We start from the raw sequence: 23,344 nt of genomic DNA on the forward strand, positions 1-23,344 counted from the left end.
ATCATATCTTTCATTTTTTTCTCTCTCTTGTTCTTACCTCTCTTAGTGTAAGTGTAAAAAATGTGTTAACATTTTAAAGATAAACAAAAGCGACTCCAAACACTTTTTTTTTAATTTGGCCACAACACCACATTTCTAAAAACATGCCTGCATGTGAAAAAACCAACATGGAATATTTACAAGAGAGACACATGCCTTTCACCTACAAAATTGCATCTAGATAAAAAAAACCAGAAAGCAACATCTACAAGAGTCACATGTATATTCCAACCCACAAAATAGAATCTAGATCAAGTATCTTCAAAGCACCTATAATTTGTAATAAAGATATTTCATTTTCACAATCTCAACCACACAGGATTAACCCAACATCACTTTAGGCCATGATCAAAACATGAGCAATTCCCATGGGCATGTGATAGGAGTATATTAACAAAATTCTGCAAAAGCTAGGATAGTGACATGGCCTTTGTTGGTCCCTGCTTCCCTCCGCCCTTGACGACGGGTACCTATAAAAGACACACTGATGCTCAAGTTAGCTAGACCAGAAAGAAAATCTCAGAATCTTTGAAGAATATTCAAGTATTTATAGAAACCATCTTAGTGATTGGGTAACATCGTTTTAGTAACTTGGAAAGTGTCTTTCTATTCTGAGATGTTGAAGGCATTTTCCAATTTTTTTTATCAGGAATTTGAAGAAAAACAAGCACATAGATGATGGAAAATGTTTGTCATACCATTTATTTAAGATGTCAATAATCATGAAGTGTTAAATTGTTCATATAGTTCTAGAATAAGGGAAACAAGGACAATCCATTTTTTTATCAATTTAAGTAAAACAAATTAAATCAGCCGGCTAATGACTGATCAATGCATGGTCATCGGTCAACACTAGTGTAATCTATCTCTTGTTTTTTCACAGCCTGCAAGCACAAAAAATCAGTTGCAACATTTCTATACAACTCTTCATGGTCTATAAATTGGGGAATACTTAGGATACAGAACTCAAGTTGAGAACAAGATGAAGAAGCTTTCTCTTTATGCTTGCTTACTCAACTTGAGTCTTTTGGTTATTTTTCCCCAGGGAAAAGCAAATCATCAGGCTGATAAACTTGATGACCTTATTCTTTCCAAGAGCTCACAAAATCGTCCTATGACATTTTCTTGGGAAGAGGAAGATGCATTGAAAACATATTCTAATGCAGCTTATGTTGCACCCCAAGAGGGGCTAATGCAGGGTGATAAGATTGTGGCATTGCCTGGCCAGCCCTATGGGGTGAATTTTGACCAATATGCAGGCTATGTCACTGTTGATGCAGAAGCTGGAAGAGAGCTTTTCTATTATTTTGTGGAGTCTCCATATTCCCCTAAAACTAAACCTTTGGTCTTGTGGCTTAATGGAGGTAAAAATAAACTCAGAAACTGCTTTATGCTTGGAACTTATATGTGCTGTTACGTGTCTTTCCTATCTATACTTTTTTATGTATAACTTGTCATTGAGGATCCATTTTTTAAATTATGGTCATGTTCAGTCTTAAAATTGTGACAAATCGTAAGAAAATGTGACTGATGGGGCTATATTTGAAGTCACTTGTACAAGATACAATTTAAAACACTGAACAAGATAATAAGAATTGATGGAACCTGTACAAGACAATTTAAAACATTGAACAAGATAAGATAATAAGAATTGATGGATTGTTAATTATTATTTAATAGATAACATATCTTAACTTTTCATAGTAATAATCATGACCAGATGGTTAATTCCAGTTGTGCATGTTTGACTTCTCTTAAACAAGATCTCAGATCCGAGTCTTCTGTATGGAGAAAAAAAAACCCACGGAAGAGCTAGCTCCACTAAAATGTAGTGTGGATGCTCATGGCTCGAAAAAAATTGTCTCTTGTGGAGAAGACCAATATTAGACCAAAAAGTAGAAATGAATCATAAAAATATCACTTGAATATTGATGCTATTTTCCCTTTGAATAGAAAGTAACAGGGTCATGCCTTGCCAGTAAAAATGAGCATCTTGAGTTGAAAATCTTGCAACATTACCACTTGATTTAATGATTCTGACAACATAATGCTTGTATTCATAGGACCTGGTTGTTCCTCACTGGGGTATGGGGCCTTTCAAGAGCTAGGACCCTTCAGAATCAACCCTGATGGCAAAACTCTGTATCGTAACCAATATGCCTGGAATGAAGGTGAGACAGTTATGAGTATAATTTAATTGTTTTTATTAGCATGTTTGGATCAACTTCTCTTTTATCAAAATCAATTCTTAACGCGATAAGCAACTCAGAGAAGCTTCTCCCCATAATTGATTCTGATGGGTTTCCAAACATGCACTATATTTACTTTAGATCTTTGGGATGCATTTCTGAGACATGATCATACCTTATCAACATTTTCATGGTGTACTATGCAGTGGCAAATGTGCTTTTCCTGGAATCTCCTGCGGTAGTAGGCTTTTCCTACTCAAACACTACTTCAGACTATGACAAAGCAGGAGATAAAGCTACTTCCATTGATGCCTATGCATTCCTCATCAACTGGCTAGAGAGGTTTCCACAGTACAAAACCAGGGATTTTTACATAACCGGAGAGAGCTATGCTGGTCACTATGTGCCTCAGCTTGCATACACTATTATAGTCAACAATAAATTACATCAACAAACCATTATTAACCTCAAAGGCATTGTTGTATGTGCAATTTTCTCTAATTGATGTCTGCATTGCATCAATTACCATCTCATCTTTCTAACAGCTTGATGATTTGGCCTGAAAATTTTCAGATAGGGAATGCTTGGATTGATGATGCTACCGGTTCAAAGGGATTGTATGATTACTTTTGGACTCATGCTTTGAACTCAGATCAAACCCATGAGTTGATTGAGAAGTACTGCGACTTTGCTTCTGAAAATCCTTCATCATCAATATGCATCAATGCGCGGCGAAGAGCCTTAATTGAGAAAGGAAACATAGACTTCTATAACATCTATGCACCACTGTGTCATGACCCTTCTCTGAAAAATGGAACAACTGGTTCTGTAAGTTTTCCTATATTGCATACATGGTTGTTAAAATTTGAATTACTCCAAAATTGTTTCAATTGTGACAACAATTTTGATCCAAGATGTTTCCAACTTGAGTTATGAACTTTCAACTGATTTTTTGACCCTTCAATTTCAGGTGTACGATTTTGACCCATGTTCTGATTACTATGGTATTGCCTATCTAAATAGGCCAGAGGTTCAATTGGCTCTTCATGCAAAACCAACAAATTGGACCCATTGCGGGTAATATACAATGATTTAGGAAATTGCAAGATACTTCTATTAGACACATACATGACTATCATACTAAGCTAACCAAGCATGTGCAATTTTTTGTAACAATTGACAGTGGTTCTGTTTGGAATGATAGCCCCATTACCATCCTCCCCATCATCGAGTATCTCATAGCCAGTGACATTAACTTGTGGATATACAGGCAAGTTCAATTTCATTTAAGTATCAATATTAAACTATGCTATTGCTATGACAAGTTGAATACACAAAATCAACAAGGAAACATATACACTTTAAAGTAAAAAACATTCATAGTTATTTAGTTATTCATTTTTACTTATGAATGAGCCTGTAGGAGTCTTAACTCTTAACTATTCTGAGTTCTATGTGTTCACGGTAAAACCCTAAAACATGGTACGTAGGTCAACATGAAGCAATGCCTTAGGATTTCTCAGCAAATGAACATGTCTTATTATGGTTTGAGGAAGCCCCTATTGCTGATGTCTCCCTTACTTACAATTAAAGGTGACCGAGAGCACATCACGCTATTTTATTAACGGGGACAACGGGAATTAGGAAATTGCATTAATGAAGAAAGCGAAGATTACGTAATTACATTAGGGGGGTGGAGCGAGGATTAGGTAATAACATTACGAAGATTCATGAGACCTAATAATGAGGGGGGGGTATGTATCTGGACGCCTTTCTTTGTGGGTGACTGGCTCATGTCATTAAATACTTGGTCAGCCTGTGAAGATTCCGGCATAGAATTAGTGACTTGGTCAGCCCAACGCCCTAACTGTTTCACAACCCCTCAAGGCTTGGAGTCAAAGAAGCCTTGGCGACGAAGCCTTGCTAACCTTCACGTCTCTTTGGGTCAGGCCTGCTTTAGTTACCCGGTTGGGCCCAACACCCAAATAGTCCACCATGCAAATCTTGTTGTAAGGGCAAAGCTCTGCTAGCTTATCCATAACCTTGTTTTTGAGTTCATGTTTTTTCTTTCACTCTTGTAGCTTAATGAGATGTTTGCACTTTATGTTATTTATTTATATCTCAACTCCTAAATTTAGATCAATGTGTTCTCCTACAGTGGTGATACAGATGCAAGGGTGCCTGTAACATCCTCCAGATATGCAATCAACATCCTGAAGCTCTCTATCCAGGAACCTTGGCGTCCATGGTATTCTGGAAGTGAGGTAATTAGTTAGTCTATTTATAAGACCTTTCAACTTTTTACATCACCTTTCATTGACAAAGAACATCTACATGTTAGAAATGCACAACTAATGTTGAACATGCATGCATTATTCAATAAAATTGCATATACATATACCAAGTAGACAGCAAAAAACTATCAAGGTGAATGTGTTTGTGTCAACCATTCATATACAGATTCTGAACAACAAAAAGTACAAATGTTGCTTAAAATTTATAATCCGTTGGTAAAATTGTGGACTTTTCTTCTAGACCAAGTAGTACTTTTTTTTGGGAGCATGAATGCATGATTAACTTTTGATTATTACAGATTGGAGGATATGTGGTGGGATACAAAGGGCTGAAATTTGTGACAGTGAGAGGTGCAGGACATCTGGTTCCAAGTTGGCAACCAGCACGGGCTCTCACTATGATAGTCTCATTCCTCACTGAAAGCATTGCTCCTCCTCCATCTTAAGAAATGCATGACCTGTGTATTGACCCTACAGAATCTAAGACCCTGAAATGCACTTTGTTGCAAAATCTAGTGGTTGTATTCTAATAAAAGTTTCAGTTTCAATTAAAAGTTTTGTTACATATCAACAAGACAACAACTAATTGGTATTCCATGTACCCTCATTATGTGTATGGTAATATTGGCCCTTGCTTAATTATATCAGTGTTTCAAGGACAATCTCTCTCCTTTCTCTAGGAAAACAAAAAAAGTTTCATGTTAGAATATAATATAAAACCATTAAAGTGACTATTACCCAACAGTCAAATAACTACTTAATCTCAAAAGCTTAAGCTGTTGGGTAAGAGTCACTTTAATGGTTTTATATTATATTCTAACATTTCACTTTCATGCTTGTTTTTTTATTTCATATTTGATGGACCAATAGTGTGATTGGATCAGTTTATTTTCCTTCAATCAATTCTCTAGTACCTTAATCTACTCATGCTTCTTCTGATAATTGATTTTTACGATTAGATTGTAAGAAGATTAAAACATGTTGGAAAGCTCCATCCTTTGGGGTTCATTGATGATTGTTGCAAGTCCTTAATTATATCTTTCTATAAAAGTTAACTAGCAATTATGCGCTAAGGCTCGGTTTGATTTTCATTTGAATGATTGTTTGGGCACCTCGTAGTTACCATCTCTATTTTCGAGAAATTCTTTCATTAAGCGAACCAACGTTCATGTTAACAATGCAAACACACACTAAAATGCACATAAGGGTTTATTGTACCCCTGAGTTTGGAAACCCGAAACTCACTCTCAGAGTGAATGTTCAACTTAAAGAGCAGCCTTAACAAAATGACTTTGGGGGGTGGATCAAGATCCTCTACATGTAAGAACTCTCTCATGTGAAATTTTTGTATCTATTTCTCTCTTCATGTGTATTTGAAAAGATACAACCCTGATCTGATCTTATAAATACCCTAGACAATGAAGAAAAAAAAGACATGTTCATTCACCACTTGATTCCTATAGACATGCTTTGCTTTGTATTCCACACTAGTCCTATTCCCATAATTTAAAATATTATACAAAACTAATTTAATAATATAAAAATATACACATTTACTTTTTTTATTCTTGAAACTCAAATATAATTTAATGTTGGGAAATAATCTGTTGGGGAAGATGCTGCAACACTTGGATTGATGAAGATGTTGACGACGGAAGCACTTGAAGATTCAAAGCGTGCATAAGCACTAACCTTTAGGTTCAATTCGCCCCCACCAATTACTGTGTATTGGATGCAAGTGAGAAAACCGGCGAATTCCCTTCAGTATACTTTGAATTCCTTGATGTGGTTTGCACTAACACACCAAGCGTATCTTTGATAATAGTTTACAGAAGTATGATTTCCACACTTCACTCATGCATTAGTGAAGTGAAAGATGATTTAGAATATAGTAAATGGAGGAGAAATTGACCAAAAGGAAGTCCAATTTCGTGCATCAGAATTATGTGTTTTTCTGCCCAAGTATCTCTTTATATAGAGATGTTAATATCCATTGGGGAAGAGGAACATCTCTTTTTGAAGAGATCTCTCAGAAACCATTATTATATTAATGTTCGGAATATATTCTCAATAGTTATGTTGGTTCATCTGGCAAACACGTCCATGCACTTGGGTCGCGCCCCCTCAAGGGAGGTTGCGTGTTCGAACCCACCAGGTGCAACTTTTTGCATAAAATTGCATTATTTCCATTAATTCACGAAAAAAGGAGTAACCAGGATTTGAACCATCAACATGCATGTAGATGCCACATTGCACATCCAATAGATCACTTTGTATATTATTATATAGTTTCGAACACAAATAATTATAACCATTAACTATAATACATATTTCCAAGTTTATATATTTTGGAAATATCTCTCACAATCCCCCACCATTTACAAAATATAAATAAATCCATATTTCTAGAAATATCATGGTTTCAGATAATGGTATCTCACGATTTGAACCATTACTTAGTAAGAAATGGGTTCCACTCATCCCGAATAGAAATTGGTAGACAAGCTTTGAACCAACTATTCAATGGAACAAGTGTGCATAACTTACACATGAAATCTCGGTATTATCAAAAGAATTTAAATTTGACACATTCAATAAGGCCTTGTGCCACATATCCTTTTCATGAGAATTTAAGAGTCAAGCCCTTTAACTTTATGAAGCGGCTCCACTTCATTCTCACTAGGATAGTAGCCTGTCTCCGTGCGATGCACGGAAGAGCAATTCTACGATTAATCATATTTATTTACTGAGTTTATTAAACTGAATAAATTAACTCGCAAACTTGGATAATCACGTAACAAATGTGTTTTACATTTTTTTCCCAATATATAGGTGATAAAAAACCGATTATGACCTTTAATATGTATAATAAATGTGTTTTACATATTTTTCCAATATAACTTCAATACAATGACAATGTTATAGCTTTTTTTAAAAAAACTTATAGTTTTTGTTAGAAATTAAATTATAAGTCTAATAAAACACAAATATAACTAAATTATTTTTAATAAGCAAGAAAATTAACTTGATAATTTTTTTATTATTTCTCGTACATATTGGCATTATGTACACCAATATCATACTTCAATAGCAACTAAGAATATAATATAAATTTCATATCTATTTATCAAAGGGTGAAACAGTTATAGACAAAATAGTAAACAAAATAATCTCACTTAATTCCAATATCTACGAACAAACATAGAGATGTTATGTTGTTGAAAAGATTATTCAAACTTCTAGGCCATTAATTGACATGGAAGTAGTTTGAAAAATGAAAATTAACTATGGCATAATTACTAAATTGACAACTATATCCACCCACTATATTCCAAACATGCCATCTTAGCATGTGTATATAACAACACAAGATGAGTGTAGGGCATAGAAACTTACGGAATGAATACAAGTAACTTAGGATCACCCTCATTGCTAACCAACGGTCAAACATATTGCTAGCATCCCTCAATATCATAGCTTACATAAGATATAAATTCAATTGACATTCTGTACATAATTGATCAAATCTTTTGCAGAATAAAGACCCTATCAACAGAGGGAAAAAATATCAGCTACAGAATGCGTTTTAGCTAACAAAAGGCTGCAACTTACACGCAGCAATTGACTCCAGAATCCATGCGTGACCAATGACTTGGGAACCAGTATTGGCAGCTAGATCTTCTGCCGCATTTAGTCTCTGCCAAGGAGTTGAAACTTCATCCCCCACAATTTCTTCCTTGTGGCGGATCAAGATTGTAAACAATCAACAAATTTGAAGCCACTTCAAATTCATGTATTTTAGCTTCCAATTTATCCTTGCTTCTCAAAACTGCACCTCTTCCCACGTCAACTAAATCTTCAAGATCTTCCTTATAACTCGTCACATAATCACTCGAAAAGTAAAACTTTAAGCCACTGAATAGCTTTGGCTTATTGGCCAGAGCGCTAAGTCTGCCAGTGTTTGGGCCACCGTTACACCCTTGGTTTCCAAGTGATCCTGTTAATGCCAATGTGACCAAAGAGGATAAATTACTACAGGTTAAAGACCAAAACTGCAGAAACAATGAATCTTAAATATTGATATCTAGCAACTGAAGCTGAATGCATTACCCCAGAAGAATTCAAACGGTCGTCCCAAGCTTTGAAAACTGACTTAACACTTCCTGGTGTTGCCTCATTCAAAGCAGATGCCTGAAAGAGAGCACAGAATCATGTCTTTGATGAGCTAGCATTCTTAGAGGCCAAAAAAATTTAACTGTTCTTAATTGATACTTGACAAAATATAATAATCTATAATATTTTTGCATAAATAACGAATTGATCTGGAAGTTAAAGGAAAAAACATGCTATAAGACCAAATAGAAGAGAAACATACACAGAGTCAAGGCTGGGAGATATTCATGAATAGATTAGAGTGAGAGGAACTTTGGTTCAAACCAATCTTGTTTCACCTAGATATAGTGTGTTTATATATAGAAATCTTCATCTAACATGTAAGTTAATGTATGTTTAGAGAAAAAAAGCAACGGATTTCTCGATAGGAAATCTTGACAATAGGAGTTGTCATCATGAAATGAAGAAAATTGACCACAGAACTAAGTACAAATTTTTGGACAATGTAGGTAAAGTCATCTAAAATGATTCATTAATTCAGTAACAATATTTGGGTCTCTTTCAAAGCACAAAGATAGTACTAATAGTGGGTAGGCTCATTAAATGCAAAGCAATGAATTTAGTAAAAGAATTTTTGATAAGTTAAAGATTGCATTAAAATGGAGTATAAGGGGTACTCCAACCCTTAATACAAAAAGAGAGAAAAAAGAAACCAGAAAAATGAAGCCAAACCAGAAAAACCAGGACAACAGTACAGAGACCAGAGAATTACAGATACTTGCAACGTCAAATACAACCAATGTCCAACACCACTAAATGCCATTCCAAAGTGCCTATACCCCAATCTGAATTTCACAAGCCTACCACGAGCCATTCCAAATCACCAAACAGTAGGAACAGCAAGAAAGCACTATACTAATAGAAAATTAGGCCAATTAGAAATTAAGCAAAATTTCATTTTCTGTCAATTGAATAAGTATTGGCTACCAAATCTAAGGGATAGGTTAATATCAATATCAACTTGATTTACATAAATTCTGCCTTTGTTTGCAAGAAACACTACTCAGATATAGACTCATCACTTGAATGCTAACACAATACATTATAACTAACTTACATATGGGTCTGATTTTTGCAACAGTAGCATTCTTTGAAAATGTTCCACAAGGATAGAAGAATGTCTTCATACCTGCAGATCAAATATATATTTGGAATGAGAAGTATAGAGGAACTGGAAACTCTATTTACCTGCACATCACCCAATAGGTGGAATTAGCTACATGGATTAAACAACACCGTAATATCTTATCATGAATAATGTCTAAAGATAGACAATTTAAATCCAAATCTATACATGGTTTGGCGTATAATTTTTCTTGGTATCCCTCTATCTCTAACTACTGGTCTACCTTATCTGGTATTCCCTCCTTACCGATGCGTCTATACAAGTCTTCTCCACATATCCCTAAATCACCCAAAAAGAGACCCTCCCATCTTTTCTACAATGAGTGCTAACTGCTACCTTGAATTTCTCTATAATGCTTGGATTCCTAATTTAATACAATTATAATATCAAAACAAATTAAACTGCAACACAAAGGCATTCCAATTACAACACAATGTAATACACCACAGATAAGTATAAAACACATAAAACTTAAACTCATAATCATCATCATCATACCAAAAAAAAAATCCTTCATTGAAATGGAAGGAGTAAACTTACCTATGAGAAAATCTGATTCTCCAAGAGTAGCTTCAATGTCAGCAGAGTTTTTCAAGGATAACTCAATCGTTGGAATAACATCTGAAGATTCAGGCACAACCCGTGTCCTCAAATTGAAGAAAATCTTGAACTCATGATCTGATGCACGAAATGCGCCGGAGTTTTCAGAAACACCAAAATAAGTTACACCACACCACCCTCTGAGAATTCACTCCTGAACTTACTGAGATAGTTCTTCTTAATACAAGCCTCAATTTTGACACCCTATACAACAAAATAAAAGAACAAATTATAGGATATGCTTAAATTCCACATAGAAATAGAACTACAAAAATACAAAATAAAATAAATAACCTGTGAATCGATTAAGACAAGATTAATAGCATATGCTTTGCCAGGTTCATCAACAGGAAACATTTCCCACAATCAAAGAACGCAAACCTTAACTTTCCATGTATCTTGCCCTTTGCATAAGCTACGAAGGGGATGGAAAGGGCCAGCAGTAAAAGCCATAATTAACAACAGCCAACAATTGTCTAAACGAAAGAGGAGATAAGTATAGAAAAATTGCTCTGACCAAGAACACAAAAATGAACACAAGATGCCAATATTTATAGACAAGTGAAAGTGAGAAGCATTTCAAAAATACAATTAAATTCAATTACGTTTCAGAAGCAAGCCTGCTTGACAACTATGCATACCAAACCTCTGTTACTAACCTGACATGGCTTCTGATACAAATCTATTCTCCTCCTTCAGACAACACATTCTGAACAAATCCAAAACCTTCCTCAACAGTTCTATTTTCCTCCTTCGATTCATCACCTACCTCACAATGGCTTAAAGAAACTTAGGTAAGAATGACGAATTTTACCCCAAATCCTGGTCGAACAGGAAAACCTAAAATTTTGAATTCCTCCTTAAACACGCAACAGGGACAGGACCTGCAGGCATGACGATAACTCACGAACGCTTAGCAGGGAAACAATTATGACCATCATCCCATACTCCATCAACGCGTTATGTGACGCCAACCATACAGAGAACCCCGAGTAGAATAGAGGCAAAAAAAAGTCTCACAAGTGAGTGGCCAAGATTAAAGAGTGAAAATGGAGAGAGACTGGAATAGACGACCCAGATTTGAAGTTCTTTTAGGAATAGTGATTTCTTGAGTCTCTTTTAAAGTGTAGTAGATATAGGTAGACTATATCAGAAATGCACCCATAATTATGCATTCCAACAAATATATGTTATATGTCCATTAAGAAGAAACCTTCATCCTACCACTTTATTCTTATGGTCCAAGTACTTCTACTCTTTGGGATGTATCGATAATTAAGTACTTGCAATCACTCTTATAGTGTACTTTCACCATTGAACTCAAGACTTAATTTTACTTAAGTGTGAGTTGAGTTTCCACTATTGGTGATCAATTCGATATGGGCTTGAGACTCATCCCCAATGATGTCTTCAACATCATTTCCTTTGTCAGACCTTTCGTCAAAGGATCTGCAAGATTCTTTCACAGTTCTTACGAACACTATGGAGATTACTCCATTTGTAATTAAATCCTTCACATGACAATGTCTTAAACCAATATATCTGGATTTTCCATTATATACTTGGCTGTATGCTTTTGATAATGTGCACTGACTATCACAATGTATGGATACTTGTCTCATTAGTTTTGGCCAAATAAGTATCTCATACAATAAATTTCTTAGTCATACAGTCTCTTTACTACATGCAGCAAGAGCAATAAACTATGCAGCCATGGTCGAGTCGGCAATGCAAGTCTGTTTCTTTGAACCCCAAGAAACTGCACCTCCACCAAGGTTGAAGATCCATCCACTAGTGGATGCATGATCTTCTACATAAGTTACCCAACTGACATCTGTATATCCTTCCAAAACTGAAGGATAATCATTATAGGTCAAACTATAATTAATTGTCTCTTTCAAGTATTTCAATACTCTATTAACAGCATGCCAATGGTCTTTACTATAAACACATTTGTCAAACTAATTTATTTTATATCCATGAGCAAGTACAACTTGATCAAACTTTTTGTGCCATTGCTTGGGTGCTTGTTTTAACCCATATAACGACTTAGTCAATTTACACACTTTATGTTCTTGGCCTTTGATAACAAACCCTTCAGGTTGTTTCATATACACATCTTCATCCAACTCTCCATTTAGGAAAGTTGTCTTAACATCCATTTGATGAATTATAAACTTATAAATAGAAGATAGAGCCAACAACACTCTAATTGATGCAATTCTTGCAACAGGTGCATAGGTATCAAAATAATCAATACCTTCATTTTGTGTAAATCACTTAGCAACAAGTCCAATCTTAAATTTATCAATGGTACCATCAACTTTCATTTTCCTTTTAAAGATCCATTTACAACCTATTGGTTTGGACCATGGAGGAAGATCTACTAGTTTCCAAATAATTTCACATGTGTAAAATATTTATTTTCCTTTCACCATAATATACATAATAAATTATGAATTTTGGGCATGTATCACAATATGTATTATTATATAATTTCAATATCAGCAATTGTTCATACTCATGTTCCAGTTCAGTGGTCACGTTTGTGGGCTTCAACGTCATAGACGCAGATTCGATTCCCAATCTGATGTTTAATTTTTCAAATTTTGAATTTGAATTTCAAAAACAATATAAAAATCAAATAAAAGGGTGCCACTTAGATTCGAACCAACACATCCCTTTAGACACGCAAGGGGCTATACCACTGAACTAACATCAAATTCATTATTGTATTTCACAATTGCAGTCCTATGAATATTGTTATAAGCAGATTCTCTATATTCAATCCCAAACATTACTTATAAAATGCATTGCATCTATTGCACATATGGTGATTATGAAAGTAAACAAGAGATACCAAAAAGATCTTTTCTATCCTTTATACACTAATTGTACATACAAAATCACCATTTCTTTTAATATGATGCCATGAAGATAATACATAATCATGTTCTGATGAGACAAACACTAAACTGTAATTTTAAACATTATTCATTTATATATAAGGAATGAAACTCAAACACATTCAAATATGAACATCAATATTTTTAGATTACAACAATTATATAATCTCAATCATTCATTTTAACCATCATATTCATGCAGCGGAAAATTAATAGTTAAGTTCTAAAAACCGTCAAGAATAATTTTAAGACATCATTCATGGATCAAATCACCATTATAGAAAAACTACAAATTCTCTAACTCATGCTTTGCTACCACATGTGAACTTAATCATATTAAAGCATGTAGAAGATATATCAGATCTTAAGAATTCATAGTATTCACACAATACGAATGTTGTGGGGTACTAACCTCTATTCATACGTGTAATTGATCCCATTTGATCTTCCTCTTGTTTCAGTCATGGTTTCATTTTCCTTCTCTAATGATCTTGTAGTTTTCAAAACATACACCACTTTCAGGATTGTATGAAGGAATTGCATCTTCTTCTGCCATCGGTTGAACTTTCCTCCATCAAACTTGTCAAATTTCACAAAATTAGACGTCATGTCTTTGAGTGATGCAGCCATTGATTACGAATAATTGAACCTAAAGATTGTTGGGAAATAATCTGTTGGGGAAGATGCTGCAACACTTGGATTGATGAAGATGTTGACGACGGAAGCACTTGAAGATTCAAAGCGTGCATAAGCACTAACCTTCAGGTTCAATTCGCCCCCACCAATTACTGTGTATTGGATGAAAGTGAGAAAACCGGCGAATTCCCTTCAGGATACTTTGAATTCCTTGATGTGGTTTGCACTAACACACCAAGCGTATCTTTGATAATAGTTTACAGAAGTATGATTCCCACACTTCACTCATGCATTAGTGAAGTGAAAGATGATTTAGAATATAGTAAATGGAGGAGAAATTGACCAAAAGGAAGTCAAATTTCGTGCATCAGAATTATGTGTTTTTCTGCCCAAGTATCTCTTTATATAGAGATGTTAATATCCATTGGGGAAGAGGAACATCTCTTTTTGAAGAGATCTCTCAGAAACCATTATTATATTAATGTTCGGAATATATTCTCAATAGTTATGTTGGTTCATCTGGCAAACACGTCCATGCACTTGGGTCGCGCCCCCTCAAGGGAGGTTGCGTGTTCGAACCCACCAGGTGCAACTTTTTGCATAAAATTGCATTATTTCCATTAATTCACGAAAAAAGGAGTAACCAGGATTTGAACCATCAACATGCATGTAGATGCCACATTGCACATCCAATAGATCACTTTGTATATTATTATATAGTTTCGAACACAAATAATTATAACCATTAAATATAATACATATTTCCAAGTTTATATATTTTGGAAATATCTCTCACATTTAATTAATAGAAATTATCCTAATGATGATTTATAAATGTATGGCTTGTCTAAATGATCCAAGGAAATAATTGGATTAAATCATCATATTCCTAGGTGGACAAATGATAATTCTAATTCACTTATCTTAAATATTATTGATCCACCTAAGACTATTATGATTTAACGTTTTATTCCACTAGAATCCATTGTTTGGGGATCCCTCAGAGAGGATTAGATGACGTAAATATAGCATGATGGAGCTCGAGTTGATTCATTTTTCAGGGCAAGTATCTAAGGTTAGTGAAGATTATTAAGTTAGAATAACTTCTTTTTTTAGATATTAGGGTCACTTAAAAAACTCATATTTTATTTATTTAAGGTTAATTTTTTTTGAAAGTTATTTAAGGTTAATTGAAAATTTAAGTATTTTTTTTATGCGATTAATGAAATTGAAAGATTTTTTTTGGTAGATAATGAAACAGAAAGATAAAGACAGGAATGAGGTACCAGCTTCGAAAATACAAGGTTTAACATCTCTCTCTCAGTCGATAACACAAACGCAACAGAGCGCAGCTCAGGCGAAAACACACGAACCCAGAATCCACCGCACACTCGTCACTCTCTTCCGGTGAGTTCTTCTTCTTTCCCGAATTCCAATGTAATCATAATATGAGACTTACAATTTTCATGCATTCTCTGATTTGGAAGAGGGTTTCAACCAGGGTTGTTAATGGCGGATAGCATAGCGTAGCGGCAACCCGAAAAATGCTATTTCGAGCGCTATAGCGGTGAATAGTGGAGTAGCAGTGAACCCCCAGGGTGCTACGCTATAGCGCGCTATTAACAAGCCTGGTTCCAATAAGTATGTTATTACCATTTTCATTTGGTGTGCATGTTTGAATTGAGGGTGAAAGTGCTTGTATTTCAGTTTCATGAATTCCAAAACATTAGAAGCTAAATGGAAAAAGTTGTTGGATTGGTTTTGAAAGTCCTTTTAGTTACATTTCCGTTGAGTCAACAGTTTTCCAAAAAACTTGGGAGGTGTTGCATTGTAAGTATGTATTTGGATACAGTTGAATGCGATGTGAACAGACTTTTAACTCAATTCTTATGAAGGGTTCTATTCAATTTTTATCTTGAAATACATGTTAACGTCAGTTTGTACTATGCAAATGGATGACCAAACATATCTAAATAAGTTGTCATCCAGTTTTCAACTGTCTCCGTTTCATTTGGTTTTTATTTTTGGGGGTATTGACTGTTGAGTAGGTCCATAGGTCTGATGTGAAGTGATTTTCCTTCCCCCTTTATCATCTGCCTAAATGAAGATGAGCATTGTCTTGAACTTTTCTTTTATCCCCATTATACAACTCACCATGTGATTTTCATAGGGTTATTTTCGCTGCAAAAACAACATATCACATGAATCCATTTAGTATATGTGATTTTCAGAGGGTTATTTTCTCTGTAAAACACATTGTCAACATATCACTCGAATCCATTTTATATATGTACTAAGAAATTGCAGAGGAGAAGAATGAGAAACAGCACCCCCCCTCTCGATTTTATATGTTTCTTGTACTTAGAAACGAAGCGTGGTAGGATTGCATAATGTTTTAGAGCAATTCTGAGTTAAAAGTCGAGTTTTCAAGGATTTATTTTAAAATTGTAGTAGTATTTACTATTTAGTTACGACATTCTGGATCTTCATTTATGCAACTAAGCTTTCTCCAAATTTCCTTTTCTGGCAGGTGATTGATACAGGATCAGTTACCTGATAGGTTAGTGCTGATTCATTATTTCACATGTGTTTTTTTATTTATGTAATTCTATGATTTTTGAGATCACAGTGAAAAGAAATAAGTGCTCGTAAATGGAGCTCATGTCCCATGTAAGTGGTGAGAATACGTCAAGTTGTAAACTCAAATTGGTTTTTGGTGATGACTGATGACTAATAGTAAATTGACAATCTCTATAACTAATGGGAACAAATCTCTTTCCTTTGGTTATTGTTCTCGATCTAAAGTGGATATTGTAGACCTTGACATTTTTATTTGTATTACTTATTCTTTTAGTTGGGGGATTCATGCTACTTTTTTCTTTTCAAGGGCCCTTTCTATACAAATTATCTTTTGCTATATGTTTATCCTCCTTGAACTTTATTGGTGTTGCATTTGTTATTTGCTTATCTTGATCTTTAATATAAACCAAGATTCAAATTTTGTTTTGATTTTTTTTTATCTTAAGAATTCTAATTATGCTAATCATTGTTATTATAAATAGCAATTGTTGAAGCATACACCAGCAAAGAGTGGGCATGGCATTAGCTAAACAAGAAAAGCTATAAAAATGCCGTCAACCACTGTTGCTGCTCAACTTCCGAGTTGCTGGTACCGCATTCCCAGCCATCTTAACACCCACCATCATGCGCAACAAAAGAGAAAACTCACAACTCTATCACTTGCCAATGCAGATAGCCAAATCCCCCTAGGAAATTTCTACAGCCCAAGTCTTCCTCAGGCCCACAGTTGCAGCAAGGGGCAAGGAATCAGTAACAGGACCAGATACAATTTTGATTCAAATAAAAACCACAAACACCTATTGTTTCTGCAGTACTTCCCAATAAATGACTCAAAAGACGCCGATGATCAAAATCCCGAGACCAGAAACCAGAGTCAAGATCCATTAGACGAAGAAAGAGAATTCAAGAAAAACAACAAAGCTAAGGTTCTTTTTACAAACATGTGGTGGGTAGATGTGAAAGCAGCATTTGGCCAAAGAATCAACTTGGAGGGCATTCGATGTTCAACTATGGTGATCTTAAAAGACCAGAAATTGGCACTGCCCCATATTTCTGTTCCTGATATAAGGTACATTGATTGGGCTGAACTTCGTAGAAAGGGATTTAAGGGTGTTGTCTTTGACAAGGATAATACCATTACAGCACCTTACTCTTTAAAACCCTGGCCTCCGCTTGAGTCTTCACTGGAAGATTGTAAATCAGAGTTTGGTCCAGATGTTGCTGTATTTAGTAACTCGGCTGGTAATTCTAGAATGGAGTATTTTGACATTGTTATGAATTTTTGGGCAGTAGTTGTTGTTCAAACAGTGACACAATGTGTTCTGTGTTGTTTTATTGGTGTTGTAAATCAGGACTTAATGAGTATGACCATGATGGTTCAAAAGCTAGGATGCTTGAGCATGCAATTGGAATTAAAGTCATCAGACACAGTGAGTGTTGCCTTTTCTTTAGAGCTTTAATTCTGTAATGTTTTTATTATCTTGAAAATACATGTTATCCTCTTCTCTGACTCTTGAGTTGAAATGCTAGGATTGTTAAATATTCCCTAGCGATAAATGACCCTAGGATTGATGTTGATATGTGTATTTATATTGCAGGGTTGAAAAAGCCAGCTGGTACAGCTGAAGAAATTGAAAAACATTTTGGCTGCGAATCTTCACAATTAATCATGGTAGACAAGAATTTCATAATGTTCATTTTATTTTGGCTCTTTGCTTTGCAGTTGGATTTGGATTCATATTAAACCATAAGCATTCTGTGGCAGGTCGGTGACAGGCCCTTCACTGACATTGTTTATGGCAATCGAAATGGGTTTCTTACTATTTTGACTGAACCATTGAGTCTTGCTGAGGAGCCATTTATTGTTAAGCAGGTTTGTTTTCGTTTGCATTTACTCTTTTGAGTGCTTAAAGTGTTTAGTTTGATTTCTTTCTTTCAATGATAAAAGATATTTTACTGGAAGAAGAAGAGTTCGATTCAAAATATGATATAAGAAAGAACGTGATTAAACTGATAAAAACATGAAGCATAGAAGCTGTCCTTTAGAGACAATTAATGAAAATCTAGTTAAAAGATGTAAATCATAGTTTCCCAAACGGTACTGAAAGATTATGTTGTTATTTGAGTAGGAAACTCTTTCAAGTTTATTGGTTGAAGAAGTGACTAAACTGAAGTACTGCAAATGTTATATGTACCAATAGGAAGTAACTCAACTGATTTCGATGTATTGTACTTGTACAATTTCTTTTTCCTATGTGTTAACTTCCTGAGTTTCAAATTTTTTATATAACTCCTTTTTAAAGCTTGTCACATTGTATTCCAGATTCTGTATTGACGTTGAAACTTTAAAGTCCTAGTAGATCTCTTATGTTCTAATTCATCCTTGTCATATTTTCTAATGTCATCATTAGCCCTCCTTTATCCCTTTTAATTGCTTAGCAGAGTTACCTGCCATTTACTGTTGTTATTCTGCTTGGTGTTCTTCAATTTTGTTGATAAAAACATTTGTCAGGAGTTTTGTAATATATCGAACTTGATACTTATGAGAAAAGAAGCTGTAACTTCATACCTCGATTTCATTTGTCCAAAAGTGTCTTTAGGATGTTTTAGTGATTTTATATAGCATTTTCCATAAGTCATATCCTGTATGTTTTCATTTAAGCCAAAAGGCCTTTCCTATTGTTTCGGGGAGGGGGATTTGGGAGGGATGTTACACGTCAACAAAGAGAAGGTGTGTGTCTCTTAGTACTGATACCACTGGAATGACAACTTGTAACCCTTGCTGAACATGTTTTTTTTGGACTGGCTTGGGGTGTGAAATCTGATTGACAGTTCTCTGCTCAACATTATATGAATATTGGTCAATGTTATATTTTATCACTATAAATCCACTTGAAAGAAAGAGAGAGGGTACTAACATTTCTCTCTGATTACCTGTGTTTTAATAATTTTGATGACAGGTGAGGAAGCTAGAGACTTCATTTGTAAAGCACTGGTCTAGAAGAGGGTTGAAGCCACTTGATCAGAAGTTATTGCCAGATCCCATGCTATGTGTCAAGGATCCACGCCCTTGATAGACTAATCTACAAAACCTTGCTCTTCTTATGGCCATCAGAATACTGCTCTTTAGTAATGCATGTCACTATTTTTGTTCAATTTATTTAGTTTATTTTCACAAAACTGGACATGTATGCCCCCACATCTTTAATTTGGTAAGTTATCATCACTACCTAGTCTCGTGTACCCTCAAAATGGGGGTAGAAAAAAAATAAGAAAACAAGTTTTCTATATAATTTTACATACAAATTTCAAACGGAAATGTACTGTGAACTCTTTCTAACTCATTTGATCATTGATACAGATATTTGAAATACAATCTAGCTAGGCTGCCGTTAAAGCCTAAAAGCATGCTTATTTTGTATTTTAGGTGAAGGGTTCAAATGAGTTATTTGGCACACCAAAAGCTGAATAATGAAGGGTACAATTACACGAGCAGAGTTTTGATACTATGAAAGAAAGAATGATTTTATTTGCAAAGTTTAGTATTGATGCAGGAATAGATAAATTTAGATTAGGTAAGAATGAATTATTCTATTTATGGAGGAAGTGTACTTGTTCAATTCAAAAAAAAAAATTTATGTATGTATTTTTTTATATAAAGTTTGATTTCAAAAGCAACTATTTTTAACTGTGTAATTGTATTCAAATGGCTTTTTATTATTATTCAATTATGTTAAAATTCTTTAAATATATTTGTAACTAGAAATAATTTTATTCAAAGATACAAACAGACACACCTTAATTATTCAATTTTGAAATGCTTCTATAATATATAATAATTTTGTGAAAATACATAATATGATATTTACGACCCAACAGTCTACCAAAAAAGAATATCAACTTGAACAATGGGAAAAATCTATTTTAATCCTTAAGATATGCATCATTTAACAATTTAATCATTTAAAATTTCATTTTATCAATTAAAAAAAATTATAATTTTAATCTAAAGATTTAATTTATAAAAAATATTTATAAAAGTCTAAATTACTAAATGATATTAGAATAGTAGTTGGGATTAAAATATCCAAAACAAAAACAGTGAAACAAAAGAACATAACATTAACTGGTTCAAGATATAGTTATCCAATCTCTTGTCACTCAAGCATTAAATGGCAGCCACATATACTCAACTCCATGTCCCATGTAATCACACCAGGAACAACCTTAATCTTTATCCTCCCATTCAATCACCAGGACCACTAGGCCAATCCATATGAGCAAATAACTAGTTTTCAATCACAGCTAACAATTCTTGCACAAATGGAAAGCATTGTTGTACAATCTCTCTCCCTTGCAAAAATACCAAAGTCTCAAGCTTGCTCTGCTTCTGTGTTGAATTCATCTCACTCCAATGCCACTTCAGTAACTTTCAGTTCAGTAACCCATCATCATCTACCCAAGTGCTTTATTTTTCGGCTACCAGGTGGTGTTAGACTGAAAGCAAAAGGAAAGGTGAACCTGGGAGCTATAAATGCCTCAGAGGCTGCAACCCCAACAACAGAAGCTGCAGAAAGATGGCTTCTTGAACCAGTTGGTCAGTTACATCTTCCTTCTCAGTGTAGTAATCTCTGGAATTTCCTCCCTTTGGATCATATTCTGCACATAATTGATTCTAGTAAAATTGTTATGGTAAACGTGAGCTAAAATGATGTGATTTATATTTAAATACATTTATGAAAAAAGTGGTTTTTGTAAGGTAATGCCATGAAATTCAGTTGTAAAATCTGAGAATTTATTATGCTCAACCAAGAAGCTACTCTCTCTAGCTTCTAGCAGAATTGATTTTGGGGCTGAAATCATATCTCCAAAGTGGCTACAAACTTCTATATCATCATCTAGAATTGATTTTACTCTATCATAATTGATTCTGAAGTTCGCCCAACGTGTTACCAAACACACTATTGTACAGTTGTTGTGGCCGTAACATATAACATGCTTCTTCAAGTTCAGGGACATTCAAATTGGGATATTGTAAATCATTTTTTTTGTTTCATCTTCCCTACTATTTTGTTGGCAATGCAAGCTTCACAATCTTACTAGATAACTTGACACAAAAAGTTCTACATGAACCATTGTGCAAAACTTTACTAATTTCCTTAGATAGATCAGCTCAATCCTTCATAATAAACAGGACTTCCTAAATTATCCCCTATAAGTATTTGTTTGAATGTGAATTTTTTTAAGTCCCAAGATTGACAAGGTGTTTCATCATGTTGGAAACAAAACCAATTATATTTTAATAGGAGATGGTGACACAAGGCACATAGGCTTCAAGGTCGATATGCCAGGTGCATATGAAATTGCTTCTGTAAGTAAATTTAGCATCAATAATCCATGTTACTGAGTATGCTTCAGCTTAAATGGCGTGTTTTGTATTATTTAGAGTGTAGTGACTGTTGGACGTGTTCCTGAGAAAGCTGATCTGGTGATCCCAGTTGCAACAGGTATGACAATTTGTTATTTATTTTGAATCTTCTAAGTTATCCTATAATTACAAGCATACATCCAACTTATGAAGACAGATTTTGAGAATTCTAAACTGGTGCTGATGGTCCATCATAGGTGGCCTAATAACGAATCTAAAATAGACTCTAATACCATCATAGAATTCGAGCTTGACCTATGTGAGGATTGTCCTAACTTTCATGAGAGCTTTTTTTTCCTATACCTCTAGTCAATGCAGAATGTTAACAGTAGAATCATGTGAGCATAAAGACAATCAACACCCTTATTCTCTTAAAATACATGAAGATTGTGGTCTATGGATGAATGTTTGTCTTGTGATTAATTCCCTGTATAAGTACTCTAGATAAGCTCCTTATTCAGAGTGTCCCATGCTTTGTTTCTCTTTCATAGAACCACTCAGTTAACCAAATTCAAATATAATTATTTTCCATTTAAACCTTTTTAGTTCTCTTGAATTTCTTCAAACATGGACCTCGTTTTAAATTTTAACTTGTACTTGTAGTGTCGGGTGTGCACGCACGCATTCAGAAGAAACCAGGGAAACTTCTTGTTACAGATTTGGATAGCACCAATGGGACGTTCATTGATGACAAGCGGCTGAGACCTGGAGTAATTTCACCTGTATCTTCTGGGAGTCTTGTTACATTTGGTACCTACTCTAACCATTTCTATGTATTTGCTTGTTTTCCTTTTGCTGTTAAATAAATTTTGCCATGTTTGATCTCATTATCTACATAATCATGTGCTCTTAACTATAGAAGGATCTTCAAAATTACCATCAAACTCAAACTCAATGAAATTGTACTTAACCACAATTTGCAATGAGGACAACATAATGAGTCTCAACTAGCTAATACTGAAACTAGACACAATTTCATGATTAAACTTTAATTCTTAAATTGTGGATTGCTTAGTGAGTGCTACATTTTATGAATCTTTGAAGTTTCAGCTCAACTTAGCTACTTAATCTTTGTCATTATCATTGCTAGGAGACACCCATTTGGCCATGTTCCGAGTATCAAAGGTTGGAGATGTGAAGGCTGCTGACAGTGATACAGCAGAAGAAACTGAAGGTGAACTAGACCCTGATAACAAATCTGATGATAATACTGAAACAAGTTGAAATTCTAGTTGTAGAGTGCACACTTTGTTTTTGTATAGTTAAAATTAACAAATGAAATTTTCGGCTTTGATCATTTGAAAACATTTATGTATAATGCAAACTTTGTTTTGCAATGCCATTTTGCTATAAGCATGTTGTGTGCTTGATAA

The 23,344-nt window shown here is 34.5% G+C and overlaps 3 protein-coding genes across 4 annotated transcripts; all 3 read left to right on the forward strand.

Annotated features, from left to right (window-relative positions):
- The first annotated feature begins 1,010 nt into the window (after positions 1 to 1,010).
- On the forward strand, positions 1,011 to 5,104 carry LOC130723580 (serine carboxypeptidase 1-like). The gene is made up of 8 exons (XM_057574687.1): positions 1,011 to 1,403; positions 2,103 to 2,210; positions 2,435 to 2,709; positions 2,802 to 3,056; positions 3,199 to 3,305; positions 3,412 to 3,498; positions 4,387 to 4,492; positions 4,822 to 5,104. The coding sequence occupies exons 1-8, from the start codon at positions 1,022 to 1,024 to the stop codon at positions 4,966 to 4,968; spliced, it is 1,467 nt and encodes a 488-aa protein (XP_057430670.1). The 5' UTR covers positions 1,011 to 1,021; the 3' UTR covers positions 4,969 to 5,104.
- Positions 5,105 to 15,233: 10,129 nt separating this feature from the next.
- Positions 15,234 to 19,862, forward strand: LOC130724438 (phosphatidylglycerophosphate phosphatase 1, chloroplastic/mitochondrial). Of its 2 annotated transcripts, XM_057575663.1 has the most exons (8): positions 15,243 to 15,370; positions 15,465 to 15,604; positions 16,494 to 16,523; positions 17,026 to 17,785; positions 17,896 to 17,973; positions 18,142 to 18,215; positions 18,309 to 18,416; positions 19,504 to 19,862. In XM_057575663.1, exons 4-8 carry the CDS (start codon positions 17,092 to 17,094, stop codon positions 19,615 to 19,617), a joined length of 1,068 nt encoding a protein of 355 aa, XP_057431646.1. In that variant the 5' UTR covers positions 15,243 to 15,370; positions 15,465 to 15,604; positions 16,494 to 16,523; positions 17,026 to 17,091; the 3' UTR covers positions 19,618 to 19,862. The 2 variants fall into 2 exon arrangements, with proteins under 2 accessions (XP_057431645.1, XP_057431646.1); XM_057575662.1 differs by lacking the exon at positions 15,465 to 15,604 and having other exon boundaries at positions 15,234 to 15,370.
- An 858-nt stretch (positions 19,863 to 20,720) lies between these two features.
- LOC130726128 (uncharacterized) lies at positions 20,721 to 23,324 on the forward strand. The gene is made up of 5 exons (XM_057577357.1): positions 20,721 to 21,140; positions 21,850 to 21,914; positions 21,990 to 22,050; positions 22,575 to 22,721; positions 23,062 to 23,324. Exons 1-5 carry the CDS (start codon positions 20,867 to 20,869, stop codon positions 23,193 to 23,195), a joined length of 681 nt encoding a protein of 226 aa, XP_057433340.1. The 5' UTR covers positions 20,721 to 20,866; the 3' UTR covers positions 23,196 to 23,324.
- The last annotated feature ends 20 nt before the right edge of the window (positions 23,325 to 23,344 follow it).

The sequence above is a fragment of the Lotus japonicus genome, chromosome 6 (assembly GCF_012489685.1).
Source record: "Lotus japonicus ecotype B-129 chromosome 6, LjGifu_v1.2".
Lineage (NCBI taxonomy): Eukaryota > Viridiplantae > Streptophyta > Magnoliopsida > Fabales > Fabaceae > Lotus > Lotus japonicus.